The 16,299-nt window shown below is 39.9% G+C and overlaps 1 protein-coding gene across 1 annotated transcript in view; it reads right to left on the reverse strand.

Moving 5' to 3' along the window:
- Positions 1-16,299, reverse strand: part of LOC126418678 (putative ATPase N2B) — a 110,528-nt gene that overhangs the window by 69,521 nt on the left and 24,708 nt on the right. Inside the window, exon 3 of the mRNA XM_050085569.1 lies at positions 2,542-2,783. Coding sequence (XP_049941526.1) covers positions 2,542-2,783 — 242 coding nt within the window. The remainder of the gene's footprint in view (positions 1-2,541; positions 2,784-16,299) is intronic.

Raw genomic sequence — 16,299 nt, forward strand, 5'->3', positions numbered from 1 at the left:
TAGATTCATACAGTCACTCAGAAAACTCATGCACACAACTTCTGTCTCCGGTTGCTACGTCAACAATCTCCGAGAATCAAACCCAAACAAAACCACTCCTCAAGCCTCACTTAAATCTCATCAGCAGCTGAAGGCTAGTGGCAAAAAATGGTGGCAGCACTGACTGCAAGCAGAGGGAGAAGAAGTAAGAATGAGGGAGTAGGGAAGTGGCACACGTACTCAGTTGCGTCCAGCCAGTGACGACGTACGACATCTCAGTAAACAAACCATTTCATTTACTGGGGCAAAAAACCAGATTTTCCCCATGTTTTTTTTCAAATTTCCCTGATTTTTCCCTCATTTTCCTGACACATTTGATATTCCCTGATTTCCAGATCTTGTGGTAACCCTGATGGAATCATCCAGGTATTTGTGTTAAGTGTTTTAGGGTAACCACGGGTTCACCAGATACGAATTTGAAGGGCCACCCACCTTCATAGCAGTCCTGAACATTAAAAATGTGCCACCTCAATTCATAATTTTCAACAAGATCTAAGAAAATATTTATACACAAAGAACATAAAACATGTAGTTCTACCATACAACATTTAGCCCCCCCCCCCCCCTTCCACAACCCGTTTTGTAAATATGAAGTGTTTCTATTATGTTGGTGCGTAAGTCTGTAATGTTTTTATTTTGCATGTCGGCAGTCCAGTTTCTATGAGTTTATTTACCAAGTGTCATTTCTATTTGTAATTCACTGCTGCTATTTGATTTCACATATTATCATTTGGAGACAGTGAGTGGAGCTGTTGGTGATAGAAAATTTTGAACATTTCAGGCATGTTCTGCTGTTTGAGTTCAATAGAGGGGTGACAGCAATTGAGGCAGCCAGAAACATTTGTGCCATGTATAGGGATAATGCCACTGGACAGAGTAGGCAAGAAAATGGTTTTATCATTTTCAGGAAGATTGTTTAGACTCTCCACATTCAGGAAGACCTTCGGGATTTGGTGAAGGTTGTGTAAATGCACTAATTTACAATGATCCACGTCACTGCACTTGAGAACTGGCAAATGTAATGAACTGTGATCATTTCACTATCATGCAAAATAGCGTGCAATGGGGAAGGTTTCAAAATCAGCTGTATGGAAATCGCATGCTCCAAGCCAAAATCACAAAAATCAGCAGCTAACAATATGTGCATCTCTTCCTGCTCATCATCAGCTGGCTTGTGAACAACACCAATCATCCCTACCCTGTACCCTTACTGATGATGAAAAATGGTGTCTTCATGTTAACATAAGGAAAAGAGAGGAATGGTTGAGCCCAAACAAAGCAGCAACTACCTGCACAAAGGCTTGTATGCATCCATAAAAGATAATGTTATGCACCTGCTGGGTTAGTGACTGTGTGGTGTGCTATGAATTGCTTCTCTGTGGTGTAGCAATCAATGCTGACATTTATTGACAACACCTGAGAAGTCTTACAGATGCAATCCAAGAACAACAACCAGGAAGGCTGCATGAAGCAGTACTACTCCACGATAATGTCTGCCCACGTTTTGCCAGACTGAAAAAAACACCCTTTGCAGGAGTTGGGTTGGAAAGTCATTCAGCACCCAATTTTTTCACCTGATCTTACCTAACAGCCCGGGTTCCATTCCCGGCTGGGTCGAGATTTTCTCCACTCAGGGACTGGATGTTGTGTTGTCCTTATCATCATCATTTCATTCCCATTGACACGCAAGTTGCCGGAAGTGGCGTCAACTCTAAAGACTCACACCAGGTGAACAGTCTACCCGACGGGAGGCCCTAGCCACACAGTATTTCCAATTACCTGATCTTGTGACCTCCAATTTTCATTTTTCCTGCACTCAATCAAACAACCTTCAAGGAACTACCTTTCCATATGAAAATGCACTCTGAACATAGCTTGACAAGTTCTTCGTCTCAAAACCACATGATCTCTACAGTCAAGGAATTGAAAAGTTACCACAGCATTGGAAGACTGTTGTAAATAGTGAAGAAGAAGACGTTAATTGTAAATAGTGAAGAAGAAGACGTTAATGATAACAAAAGTATCTGTTATGTGTATGTGTTGTGTTTATTAAACTTATGGAAAAGGGCTATGAACTTGTGCACCAACCTAATACAAAGCAGTGGTATAAGAATCAAGTAACATGACCTATGAATGTACACTGACAAGCCAAAACACAATGACAACTTAATTAATAGTGTGGTCCATTTTTGGAACACAACACAGGAGCAATTCTATATGGCACAGATTTGACAAGTGCTTTATTGGTTTTGATAGGAATGTGGCATCAGATGCCTACAGGCAGGTCACACAATTCCCTTAAATTATGAACCAATGGTTTGCAGGCACTTAGCTGTCATATGGTAGTGTCCCAGAGTTGTTCCACCAGGTTCAGATTGGACAAATTTGATGGCCAAGACTATCTATTTGAGTTCACTATCATGTTCCTCAAACCACTGTAGTGTTATTATTAGCCTAATAATTTTTTAAACATGGTTATGGAATGGGAGTTTTCACACTTACACAAAGTATGTTTTTTCTTTGTCAGCAATTGATTTCAGACGATAGTCCACTCCAGAATCAAGATTTGCTATTTCACAGCGTTCTTTCAGTACACCAATGAAGGGTACAAAATTCGATCTCTGAAGACCATTCTTGTAGAGATCATCAGGAGCTCTGTTACTTGTTGCAACAACCACTACACCATTGTTGAAAAGTTCTACAAACAGCCGCTTGAGTATCATTGCATCACCTACATCAGTAACCTGAAAATGTAATGACAGAGTTACACCAACAAATACAGATTACTTAAATAAAAGTAAGCGAAAAATATAAGTAATTTCAAAAAAAAGATAACACTGATTTTAATTTTTCATACTGGAGGCTGTAAACAAATATGTGATCCCTTCCTCCCAACACCAGTTTCTCTGTGTTACGAAAATCCTCCTAGCCTCAATTTCCACTAGACCCCTTCCCCAGGACACTAACTTCACTTATCCTGCAGCCACATCTTCGTCCTCACAGTCTCCCCCTCTGCTGTTCTAGCTGCCCCCCACCCCCAACTAACTACTCAAAGTCTTTGTGCATTACGCAAAACTCTACCTGCATAGTTTTATCCAATGCATCCTGTTGTCCTTCCATCCCAGCCACATTTCCCCAATCCAATGCATCCTGTTACCCTTCCTTCCCAACAGTCATGCACATTTCCCCAATACTCCCATCTGTTCCCCATATCCTCTGCTCCCTCACCCACTCCAACAATACTCTCCCCCCCCCCCCCCCACCACCACCACCACAAAAATCCTGCCTGGCACGTCTAGCTGCAGTGCCAGCACAATGAAATCAGATGACGCCATGAAATCAGCAGCCATAATGTTGCCCATGTAGGTGTACGTGCGCGTGTGTGTGTGTGTGTGTGTGTGTGTGTGTGTGTGTGTGTGTGCGTGCGTGTTTTCTATAAGCTTTGAAAAACGATTCATTCTAAACCTAGGGAAGTTCTCAATATTGTTTATCTGGCTTTTGAACAACGAGTACCTCTACTATTTAGTGAGTTGTTACCTTTACTCCTTAAATTATTTATATATAATTAGTTAATACCCAGAATAGGCGAACACTGAACCATTTTTCTTACTGCATAGATCTCAAGCACAAATGTGGAATGGGTACAGTGATAATTAGATTATACCTTTTCATTATGTTGCTGAAGCTGGAATTTATGAGATCAGGGAATAAGGATTTTGTAAACTATGTACTGACTCATTCAACGACCAAGTCGCTTTGACTTGCATGGTCCCATGGAACCTGATAAAATAAATAAATAAAAATAGAGAGCCTTACTTAGCCAGCTGTTATTCACAATTTCAAGTTTCTGTGAAACTAAACATGTACAGGTAACTGTACTAAATTTTTAATATGCTAGAAACTGCACACAATTTGTGTAAATAATACAGAACTATCATTTTAATATTAATGAAATTTAAAACATTTTAACAATTTTATAGGTGTGATCAATATTTCTTACAGGTGTGTATCATGGTGTGCTTTAATGTTAAAAGTTCTGAGACCATAGGTTCCTAAAAAGAGTCAAGCAGTATACTGCTTCCATCTAAAAGTATATCTTGAAAGAAGACCATCAACACAAAAGTAGAAAAGTCCAAGCCCACACAAAGACTTACCAGCAGCCATTCTACAATAGACAAGAAAGCGCGAGGGGGGGGGGGGGGGGGGGGAGTGACAAAGGTGCACAAAGTACCTTCTACCACACACCATAAGATGATGATTTGTGGAGGTAGATGTAGACGTGTGATAATCCCACATATAATGAATATGTTTGGTGCTTCTAAATTTGCATGCAACAACATAAATGAATTGAGGTACACATTTTAAAGTAGGTGATTTGAAAGCCAATTTAAGTAACCAAAAACACTAAATCAGATACCCATAATTATTGTTGTTGTGGTCTTCAGTCCAGAGACTGGTTTGATGCAGTTCCCCATGCTACTCTATCCTGTACAAACCGCTTCATCTCTGAATAACTGCTGCAACCTACATCCTTCTGAATCTGCAAAGTGCATTCATCTCTTTGTCTCCCTCTACAATTTTTACCATCCACGCTTCCCCCCCAGAACTAAATTGGTGATCCCTTGATGCCTCAGAACATGTCCTATCAACCAATCCCTTCTTGTAGTCAAGTTGTGCCACAAATTCCTCTTCTCTTGAATTCTATTCAGTACCTCTTCATTAGCTACATGATCTACCCATTGTTCTGTAGCACCACATTTCAAAAGCTTCTATTCTCTTCTTGTATAAGCTGCTTATCATCCATGTTTCACTTACGTACATGGCTACACTCCATATAAATATTTTCAGAAAAAACTTCCTGACAATTAAATCTATACTCGATGTTAAAAAATTTCTCTTCTTCAGAAATGTTTTCCTTGCCATAGCCAGTCTACATTTTATATTCTCTCTACTTCGACCATCATCAGTTATTTTGCTCCCCAAATAGCAAAACTCATTTACTACTTTAAGTGTCTCATTGTCTGATCTAATCCAATACCCTCTGCATCACCTGATTTAATTCCAATACATTCCATTATCGCTGTTTTGCTTTTGTTGATGCTCATCTTATAATCTCCTTTCAAGACAACGTCCATTCCGTTCAGCTGTTCTTCCATGTCCTTTGCTGTCTCTGACAGAATTACAATGTCGTCGGCAAACCTCAAAGTTTTTATTTCTTGTCCATAGATTTTAATTCCTACTCCAAATTTTTCTTTTGTTTCCTTTAATGCTTGCTCAATATACAGATTGAATAACATCGGGGATAGGCAACAAACCGGTCTCACTCCCTTCCCAACCACTGCTTCCCTTTCATGTCCCTCGACTCTTTATGACTGGCATCTGGTTTCTGTACAAATTGTAAATGGTCTTTCGCTCCCTGTTATTTTACCCCTGCCACATTCAGAATTTGATAGAGAGTATTCCAGTCAACATTGTCAAAAGCTTTCTCTAAGTCTACAAATGCTAGAAATGTAGGTCTGCCTATTCTCAGCATGTCTTCTAAGGTAAGTCATAGGGTAAGTATTGCCTTGCGTGTTCCAACATTTCTATGGAATTCAAACTGATCCTCCTCAAGGGCAGCCTCGACCAGTTTTTCCATTTGTCTGTAAAGAATTTGCAATAGTATTTTGTAGCCGTGACTTATTAACCTGATAGTTCGGTAACTTGCACACCTGTCAATGCCTGCATTCTTTGGCATTGGAAGTATTACATTTTGCTTGAAGTCTGAGGGTATTTCGCCTCTCTCATACATCTTGTTCACCAGATGGAACAGTTTTGTCATGGCTGGCTCTACCAAGGCTATCAGTAGTTCTAACATAATGTTGTATACTCTCGGGGCCTTGTTTTGGCTTAGGTCTTTTAGTGCTCTGTCAAATTCTTCACACAGCATCATCTCTCCCATTTCATCTTCATCTACATCCTCTTCCATTTCCATAATATTGCCTTCAAGTACATAGCCCTTGTATAGACCTTCTATATATTCCTTCCACCTTTCTGCTTTCCCTTCTCTGCTTAGGAAGGGTTGTCCAGCTGAGCTCTTGATATTCATGCAAGTGGTTCTCTTTTCTCCAAAGGTCTCTTTAATTTTCCTGTAGGCAGTATCTATCTTACCCCTAGTGATACATGCTTCTACATCCTTACATTTGCCCTCTGCCCATTCCGGCTTAGCCATTTTGCTCTTCCTGTCGATCTCATTTTTGAGATGTTTGTATTCCTTTTCACCTGCTTCATTTACTATGTTTTTATATTTTCTCCTTTCATCAATTAAATTCAATATATCTTCTGTTACCCAAGGATTTCTACTAGCCCTCATCTTTTTACCTACTTGATCCTCTGCTGCCTTCACTATTCCATCTCTCAAAGCCACCCATTCTTCTACTGTATTTCTTTCCCCTGTTCTTGTCAATCATACCCTAATTCTCTCTCTCTCTCTCTCTCTCTCTCTCTCTCTCTAAAACTCTCTATAACCTCTGGTTCTTTTAGTTTATCCAGGCCCCACCACCTTAAATTCCTACCTTTCTGCAGTTTCTTCAGTTTTAATCTACAGTTCTTATGCAATAAATTGTGGTCAGAGTCCACATCTGGTCCTGGAAATGTCTTACAATTTAAAATCTTGTTCCTAAATCTCTGTCTTACCATTGTATATAATCTATCTGAAACCTTCCAGTGTCTCCAGGCCTCTTCCACATATACACCCTTGTTTCATGATTCTCAAACCAAATGTTAGCTATGATTAAGTTATGCTCTGTGCAAAATTCTACCAAGCGGCTTCCCCTTTCATTCCGTTCCCCCAGTCCATATTATATTTTACTATAAATATAAACCAATTTCCTGCTCTCCAGCTTGAACTCGACCAAGACACACACACACACACACACACACACACACACACACACACAAAGTGCTTTGTTTAAGGTCACCTCCAGTAGCTGTGATATATGAGGGGTGAAAATTATTGACTGTGTAACTGTATTTTGGCTTGTTTTTGTGGATGAATTTGACTCTAAAATCACAATCTTCTCCAGTTTAGACTGACAAGTATGTCTCCCAACAGACTGGAATCTGTATGAACAAAATCATGTTTTGTTTGGAGTCCTTGAACTGCTTGTAGTCTCTTAGCCATTTGCAAATATTTCTAAACTGGAGGGTTATCAACTGATTTATGTATGCACACAGTCATTGTTCAAAGAAATTATTCTTTCACAGTAAAGACTCCCCTGTATGGTTTTAGCATTCATCTGTGTGGGTCGTTTCTATTTATTTCTTTCGTCTGACTGCTCTAAGGACAGAGACTGTCCAGAAGTTCAGTGACAATTTCAAGCTTATTTGTGAATTTTTAAACCAATCACCGCCTCAATAAAGATATAATAAGTACTTAAATCTTGCATGTAATCACACACTGACATTGTTTTGTTAGCTATGGATCCAGAAGTTCTTCAACATAGGATGGATCATATGAACAGAACAAGTATGACCATAGGCCATAAAATTAGTTTCAGTAAGATTAAAATGGGTGACTGGAATTCGATAGTAAGAAAAGGAAGAGAAGGAAATGTAGTAGGTGAATATGGAATGGGGTTAAGGAATGAAAGAGGAAGCCGCCTGGTAGGATTTTGCACAGAGTGTAACTTAATCATAGCTAACATTCAAGAATCGTGAAAGAAGGTTGTATGCAGGGAAGAGGCCTGGAGATACTGACAGGTTTCAGATATTATATAATGGTAAGACAGAGATTTAGAAACCAGGTTTTAAATTATAAGACATTTCCAGGACCAGATGTGGACTCTGACCACAATCTATTGGTTATGGACTGTAGATTAAAACTGAAGAAACTGCAGGAAGGTGGGAATTTAAGGAGAAGGGGCCTGGATAAACTGAAAGAACCAGAGGTTGTACAGAGTTTCAGGGAGAGCATTATGGAATGATTGGCAAGAATGGGGGAAAGAAATACAGTAGAAAAAGAATGGATAGCTTTGAGAGATCAAATAGTAAAGGCAGCAGAGGATCAAGTAGATAGGTAAAAAATGAGGGCTGATAGAAATCCTTGGGTAACACAAGATATATTGAATTTAATTGATGAAAGGAGAAAATATAAAAGTGCAGTAAATGAAGCAGGCAAAAAGGAATACAAACATCTCAAAAATGATCGATAGGAAGTGCAAAATGGCTAAGCAGGGACGGCTAGAGGACAAATGTAAGGATGTAGAGGCTTATCTCACTCGGGGTTAGATAGATACTGCCTAAAGGAAAATTAAAGAGACCTTTGGAGAAAAGAGAACCACTTGTATGAATATCAAGAGCTCAGATGGAAACCCAGTTTTAAGCAAAGAAAGGAAATCAGAAAGGTGGAAGGAGTATATAGGGGGTCTATACAAGGGTGATGTACTTGAGGACAATATTATGGAAATGGAAGAGGATGTAGATGAAGATGAAATGGGAAATATGATACTGCGTGCAGAGTCTGACAGAGCACTGAAAGACCTAATTTGAAACAAGGCCCCAGGAGTAGACAACATTCCATTAGAACTACTGATAGCCTTGGGAGAGCCAGCCATGACAAAACTCTACCATCTGGTGAGCAAGATATATGAGACAGGTGAAATACCCTCACACTTCAAGAAAAATATAGTAATTCCAATCCCAAAGAAAGCAGGTGTTGACAGATGTGAAAATTACCGAACTATCAGTTTAATAAGTCACGGTTGCAAAATACTATTGCGAATTCTTTACAGACAGATGAAAAAACGGGTAGAGGTTGACGTTGAGGAGGATCAGTTTGAATTCCATAGAAATGTTGGAACACGCAAGGCAACACTTACCCTATGACTTATCTTAGACGACAGGCTGAGAATAGGCAAACCTATGTTTCTAGCATTTGTAGACTTAGAGAAAGCTTTTACCAATGTAGACTGGAATATTCTCTTTCAAATTCTGAAGGTGGCAGGGGTAAAATACAGGGAGCAAAACACTATTAACAATTTGTACAGAAACCAGACGGCAGTTATAAGAGTCGAGGGGCATGAAAGGGAAGCAGTGGTTGGGAGGGGAGTGAGAAAGGGTTGTAGCCTATCCCCGATGTTACTCAATCTGTATATTGAGCAAGCAGTAAAGGAAACAAAAAAAAAGTTTGGAGTAGGAGTTAAAATACATGGAGAAGAAATAAAAGCTTTGTGGTTCGTCGATGACATTATAAATTTTGTCAGAGACAGCAAAGGACCAGGTAGAACAGTTGAAAGGAGTGGACAGTCTCTTAAAAGGGGAATGTAAGATAAACATCAACAAAAGCAAAATGAGGATAATGGAATATAGTTTAATTAAATCCGGTGATGCTGAGGGTATTAGATTAGGAAATGAGACACTTAAAGTAGTAAAGGAGTTTTGCTATTTGGGGAGCAAAATAACTGATGATGGTTGAAGTAGGGAGGATATAAAATGTAGACTGGCAATGGCAAGGAAAGGATTTCTGAAGAAGAGAAATTTTCTAACATTGAGTATAGATTTAAATGTCAGGAAGTCGTTTCTGAAAGTATTTGTATGGAGTGTAGCCATGTATGGAAGTGAAACATGGATGGTAAATAGTTTGGACAAGAAGAGAATAGAAGCTTTCGAAATGTGGTGCTACAGAAGAATGCTGAAGATTAGATGGGTAGATCACATAAGTAAAGCGGAGGTACTGAATAGAATTGGGGAGAAGAGAAATTTGTGGCACAACTTGACTAGAAGAAGGGATTGGTTGATAGGACATGTTCTGAGGCATCAAGGGATCACCAATTTAGTGTTGGTGGGCAGCATGGAGGGTAAAAATCGTAGAGGGAGACCAAGAGATGAATACACCAAGCAGATTCAGAAGGATGTAGGTTGCAGTAGGTACTGGGAGATGAAGAAGCTTGCACAGGATAGAGTAGCATGGAGAGCTGCATCAAACCAGTCTCAGGACTGAAGACCACAACAACAACAACAACACAAGATTAAAATAGTACACAATTAGTAACCTGGTAGGAAAATAGTAAGCAATGCTTTTGTTTTGATTTGCCATAGGCGTTTGTTTTGTATACAATGGTGTGTACAATTTGTTTGGAGTTATTGATGGTATAGAACCTGTTCCTCATACTAGTGGGAGTTCATTGTGTTGCCTCCCCTTCCTGTTAGGAATGTTCAAAGAGGGAAATGTCAGCTTTCACATTTCAATTAATAAAGTTACTTTGATGAGCCTATGTAATGACAAATTTGAATATTTTTTGAAAAAACATTGACTCGTTGGATGAAAAGATGAAATGTGTTAAGCATAGAAATTCAATTGCTCCATCATTTGAGTCCAAAACTAAGATTGGGTATGTGTTTATGTTATCTTGCCAATACAATTGCGTGTGGTATTTTTATAGCTTTTCATAAGTGATAGGGGTAATTCGTTAGCTCAAAATTCTTTGCCAATGTCCTCACAGTATATTTGTGTTATTCACTACAGAGTGTGTGGTTTATATGTAATTAGATGGGTGTCAGTAAGAAGCTTGCGATTGATTGATTTTCTTGTTGTATGGGGATTTGTAGTGCTGTAAGTAGTAATGGGAGAAAGCGGGAAGGGGGGGGGGGGGGGGGGTACTGTAGTAGAAGTAAACAAATCTTGTTTCATAAAATTAAGTATCATAAAAATGGGTTTTGGCACTTTTGTTTCATGTACGGGATGATATTAAAGGTTATTGAGAAAAGAGTTGCTGCCACTCTATTAGACATCATTAAAACAAAAATATAGAGGACAGGAGTATTATTTACTATGATTGGTGAGTCATATATGTGGGTCGGGTATTTAAATTAAGAACATTCTGTTGTTAACACTCTTGGTGAGTTCAAGAATTTCAAAATGGGGTATGCACAAGCATTACAGAGGGTCTGTTATTAAGGGAGCAGTTGGAATGGGAAGGCATCATAAGGTACTTTATAAATGTATTTGGACGAGTAGGTGTGGCATAAGAGTATCTCTGTGTATAAATGTGTTTTGAATCATTTTTTAATCCTATGTCTTTTGTCTATGTGCTTTCGGTTGGCGGTGGTATGGGGATGACAGTGCATGATTACGTTGGGGAGGGAGAAGAGACTGGCAGTTATTTTGTGTTTTTATTGTATTTTATTTTGTTCTGGGTTTTCCTCATTTTCATTTTACTTTTTAGAAATATTTTAGAATCAGCTGCCAACTTCTTCTTCTTCTTTTTTGGGGGGAGGGGTGCAGTGGGGGGGGGGGGGGGAGGGAGGTGGGGCAGGGTCTCCCATTCTGCATATTATTCCTTAGGCAAGCGCTACATTTTTTAGTTGTAAGTAAAATTAATTTGATAATTTTAAACTCAGTATTGTCACTTAGTTTTTGGTTGTCTCATGGTTTTAGTGATAGTAAATATTTGCAAAGTACACTGCATCATACACTGTGTTTGTAGAAATGGTGATACATTTAGTGGAGGTTTGCTTAAATTGTGTTGTTTACTGGACTTACATAGGTCATGTGGAGATGATACATTGAAGAGACAGTCGCTTATATTGTGTAGTATGTACAGTAGATGTACTGATCCACATAACACTGTCTAAACTTATGAATAGGTCCAGATGGAAGAAAAGGTGGCAGTAGGAGCTGTGAGCTGTGGTCGGGCCTCCTGCTGATTTTGTTCAAACTAGTGTCATAAACTGACGGAAACGGTGCCTCTTTCTGAAAATGTGCATACCGACATGAGGTGACTGATCTGTAGCAAAACCAGAGATCTAGGTTAAGTTGGAATGTTACACATTGATTGTCATGGAATGTTTTTAACTTTTGTATTAATTTAAGTTTCTGATTCTTAATTGTTTCTTTCAGAAACTACTGAATTTGTGTTTTAAGTTGTTGGTGAATGGTAGTGGTGTATTTGTTACAGCAGACAAGAAATTAAAATCCACTGAGACAGAAATTTATGCTGCCCACGAGATTATTGGGATTGGACACAGTATCAAGGCAGGCAAAAAATAGAAATTGGAACATTCTGTCAACCATCGTACTCACTTTCTGATGCAACTGAGAACTTTAGAATATTCCTCAGGTCGCTACAATAAATGTTCGCCAATCATACTGTCATCATTGGAAAAGACTGATCGTTCAACTGGGAAAATTACAGTTTTGTAAGTGGTGATCACAATAAACATCATGAAAAATGTAACTAACTGCCTTCTCTGAATACTACCACCTGCTACACATCTGCTAAGTAGCAAGTTGTGCATTTAGCTCTTTCTGCGTTTTCTTAGTAGTGCTGGGATGGACAGAATGTGTGCATGCTGTGTACGGATGTAGGAGGAGCTGGCCACAGTTCGCGATAAGCTGAAGGCATTTTTGGCTATGGTCAGTAGCATTCTGGCTGTTGCCTCAGGGTGCAGTGGTGATGGAATATCTGGCACTTGCATGGGACACATCACGTATTGCTTGTTTCACCTACAGGCTCTGCTGCCGAGGCACCTTCCAGTGGGCCCAATACAGGGGATCTGCCCTCACTACAGTGTGAGTGGCAGGTGGTTACTTGACACATCTGTGAGGTAGAGGGCCAACGTGGAGATGGCCGCCTGGCCTGGCCCATCCATGGTGTGAGTGGACAAGTGGCTGCTTATTCAGCAGGATTTGAGCAGGCATACTGGGAGGGAGGGGGGATTTGCTCATTATCAGGAGCTCCAATGTTAAGCACATTATGGAGTGTCCCAGGCAACAAAGATAGCTAATGTGCACTCGGTATGTCTGCGGAGGGCACTGACTGTGGCTACTGCCCATGTAGGGTGCAGTTGTGGCTCTGGCTTGGGTTCTGAGGCCATCCTCAGTTCATACAGGCAGATGGCGGAAGCAGTGAAGGCTGCTGGTCACACGCGTTGGGTGCAAGTACAACTTGCAATTTGCAGCACTGTTCCCAGAGTCAGTCAGGATACTTTGGTTAGGAGCCAAATGGAGGATCTCAAACAAACGCTTTGTCAACTATGTGATGATGTTGGCAGCAGATTTCTGGGGCTGCATTATCGAGTGTTGAGTTGTAGGATTCCACTTGATAGGGTAGGAGTGCACTACACAAAGTGAAAAGCTACTGGAGTAGCAGACTACTTGAGGAATGCCCATGGGGATTTTTTACATTATGAGGTAGTTTGAGGTACTCTGATGAACACTCAATAGTTGACACACAGATAGCAAAATCAGACCATGTTCACAGAAAAGACATTTTAACTGTCAAAATTTAATCAGTAAATTGTCAAAGTATTTGTAACAGCATTCCAGTATTTACTGCCCTCAGGGAAAAATGTCACTCTCAAATTATTCTGGGGGCTGAGAGCTGCCTGAAACCTGAAGTAGAAAGCTCTGAAATATTTAGTGTTCGTGGAATGTATATTGGAGACACTGATTAGACAACACAGGATGGGGAGTGTTCACTGCAGCTGATAAAAACTTTGTCTCCAATGAGGTCAATTTTGAGAGTGACTTCTAAGATATCTGGTTGCTGAGGTGTGACATGTCATTTCAGGGGAAATGATAGGTCATATCTGTGTCCTTCCACATGGGGAAATGTGATCATGAAGTAAAGTTAAAGTTGCATTTTACAAATAAGACAAGAAAAGCCCACTGTGTGGAAATGGTATGCTATTATGTCAGACTTGTGGGTTTCATGGCTGCAGAATGATGAACAGGAAGGTACAACATGCTGAAGGGAGGCTGCCTACTTTCAGAAGGTGCAGCCCAAAGACGTGCTATGGCCCTGGAATATCAGCCATGAATAGTAACAAGAAGTTATAAAACAGTGGAATTTATATTATTGAGTTATTCTCAATTAATTTTATACCAGAAAGTGAGATCTTGTCTTGTGAAATAAGATATACTTAGGTGAGGAACAAGATATAGCTATGTAATGAACAGAGTATGCCTGTGTAAAGAGAAGAGAAAATATATGGATAGTTAATTGGAGAATGGCTTTCATAATTTAGTCGAGAAGAGGGGCAGCAGCCTTTTCAGTAGTTGCAGGGGCAACAGTCTGGATGATTGACTGATCTGGCCTTGTAACACTAACCAAAACGGCCTTGCTGTGCTGGTACTGCGAACGGTTGAAAGCAAGGGGAAACTACAGCCGTAATTTTTCCCAAGGGCATGCAGCTCTACTGCATGGTTAATGATGATGGCGTCCTCTTGGGTAAAATATTCCGGAGGTAAAATAGTCCCCCATTTGGATCTCCGGATCTCAAGAGGACGTCGTTATCAGGAGAAAGAAAACTGGCGTTCTACGGATCGGAGCGTAGAATGTCAGATCCCTTAATTGGGCAGGTAGGTTAGAAAATTTAAAAAGGGAAATGGAGAGGTTAAAGTTAGATATAGTGGGAATTAGTGAAGTTCGGTGGCAGGAGGAAAGAGACTTTTGGTCAGGCGAATACAGGGTTATAAATACAAAGTCAAATAGGGGTAAATCAGGAGTAGGTTTAATAATGAATAAAAAAATAGGAATGCGGGTAAGCTACTACAAACAGCATAGTGAACGTATTATTGTGGCCAAGATAGACACCAAGCCCCCGCCTACTACAGTAGTACAAGTTTATATGCCAACTAGCTCTGCAGATGACGAAGAAATTGAAGAAATGTATGATGAAATAAAAGAAATTATTCAAATAGTGAAACGAGACGAAAATTTAATAGTCATGGGTGACTGGAACTCGGTAGTAGGAAAAGGGAGAGAAGGAAACGTAGTAGGTGAATATGGATTGGTGGTAAGAAATGAAAGAGGAAGCCACCTGATAGAATTTTGCAGAGCACAACTTAATCATAGCTAACACTTAGTTCCAGAATCATAAAAGAAGGTTGTATACATGGAAGAAGCCGGGACTTACTGGCAGGTTTCAGATAGATTACATAAGGGTACGACAGGGATTTAGGAACCAGGATTTAAATTGTAAGACATTTCCAGGGGCAGATGTGAACTCTGACCACAATCTATTGGTTATGAACTGTAGATTAAAACTGAAGAAACTGCAAAAAGGTGGGCATTTGAGGAGATGGGACCTGGATAAACTGGCTAAACCAGAGGTTGTACAGAGTTTCAGGGAGAGCATAAGGGAACAATTGACAGGAATGGGGGAAAGAAATACAGTAGAAGAAGAATGGGTAGCTTTGAGGGATGAAGTAGTGAAGGCAGCAGAGGATCAAGTAGGCAAAAAGACGAGGGCTAGTAGAAATCCTTGAGTAACAGAAGAAATATTGAATTTAATTGATGAAAGGAGAAAATACAAAAATGCAGTAAATGAAGCATGCAAAAATGAATATAAATGTCTCAAAAATGAGATCGACAGGAAGTGTAAAATGGCTAAGCAGGGATGGCTAGAGGACAAATGTAAGGATGTAGAGGCTTATCTCACTAGGGGTAAGATAGATACTGCCTACAGGAAAATTAAAGAGACCTTTGGAGAAAAGAGAACCACTTGTATGAATATCAAGAGCTCAGATGGAAACCCAGTTCAAAGCAAAGAAGGAAAAGAAGACTGGTGGAAGGAGTATATAGAGGGTCTATACAAGGGCGGTGTATTTGAGGACAATATTATGGAAATGGAAGAGGATGTAGATGAAGATGAAATGGGAGATATGATACTGCGTGAAGAGTTTGACAGAGCACTGAAAACCTGAGTCGAAACAAGGCCCCAGGAGTAGATAAGATTCCATTAGAACTACTGACAGCCTTGGGAGAGCCAGTCCTGACAAAACTCTACAATCTGATGAGCAAAATGTATGAGACAGGCGAAATACCCTCAGACTTCAAGAAGAATATAATAATTCCAATCCCAAAGAAAGCAGGTATTGACAGATGTGAAAATTACCAAACTATCAGTTTAATAAGTCACGGCTGCAAAATACTAACGCGAATTCTTTACAGACGAATGGACAAACTAGTAGAAGCCGACCTCGGGGAAGATCAGTTTGGATTCCGTAGAAATATTGGAACACGTGAGGCAATACTGACCCTACGACTTATCTTGGAAGCTAGATTAAGGAAAGGCAAACCTACGTTTCTAGCATTTGTAGACTTAGAGAAAGCTTTTGACAATGTTGACTGGAATAATCTCTTTCAGATTCTGAAGGTGGCAGGGGTAAAATACAGGGAACGAAAGGCTATTTACAATTTGTACAGAAACCAGATAGCAGTTATAAGAGTCGAGGGGCATGAAAGGGAAGCAGTGGTTGGGAAGGGAGTGAGACAG

Source organism: Schistocerca serialis, chromosome 9 (genome assembly GCF_023864345.2).
Source record: "Schistocerca serialis cubense isolate TAMUIC-IGC-003099 chromosome 9, iqSchSeri2.2, whole genome shotgun sequence".
NCBI lineage: Eukaryota > Metazoa > Arthropoda > Insecta > Orthoptera > Acrididae > Schistocerca > Schistocerca serialis.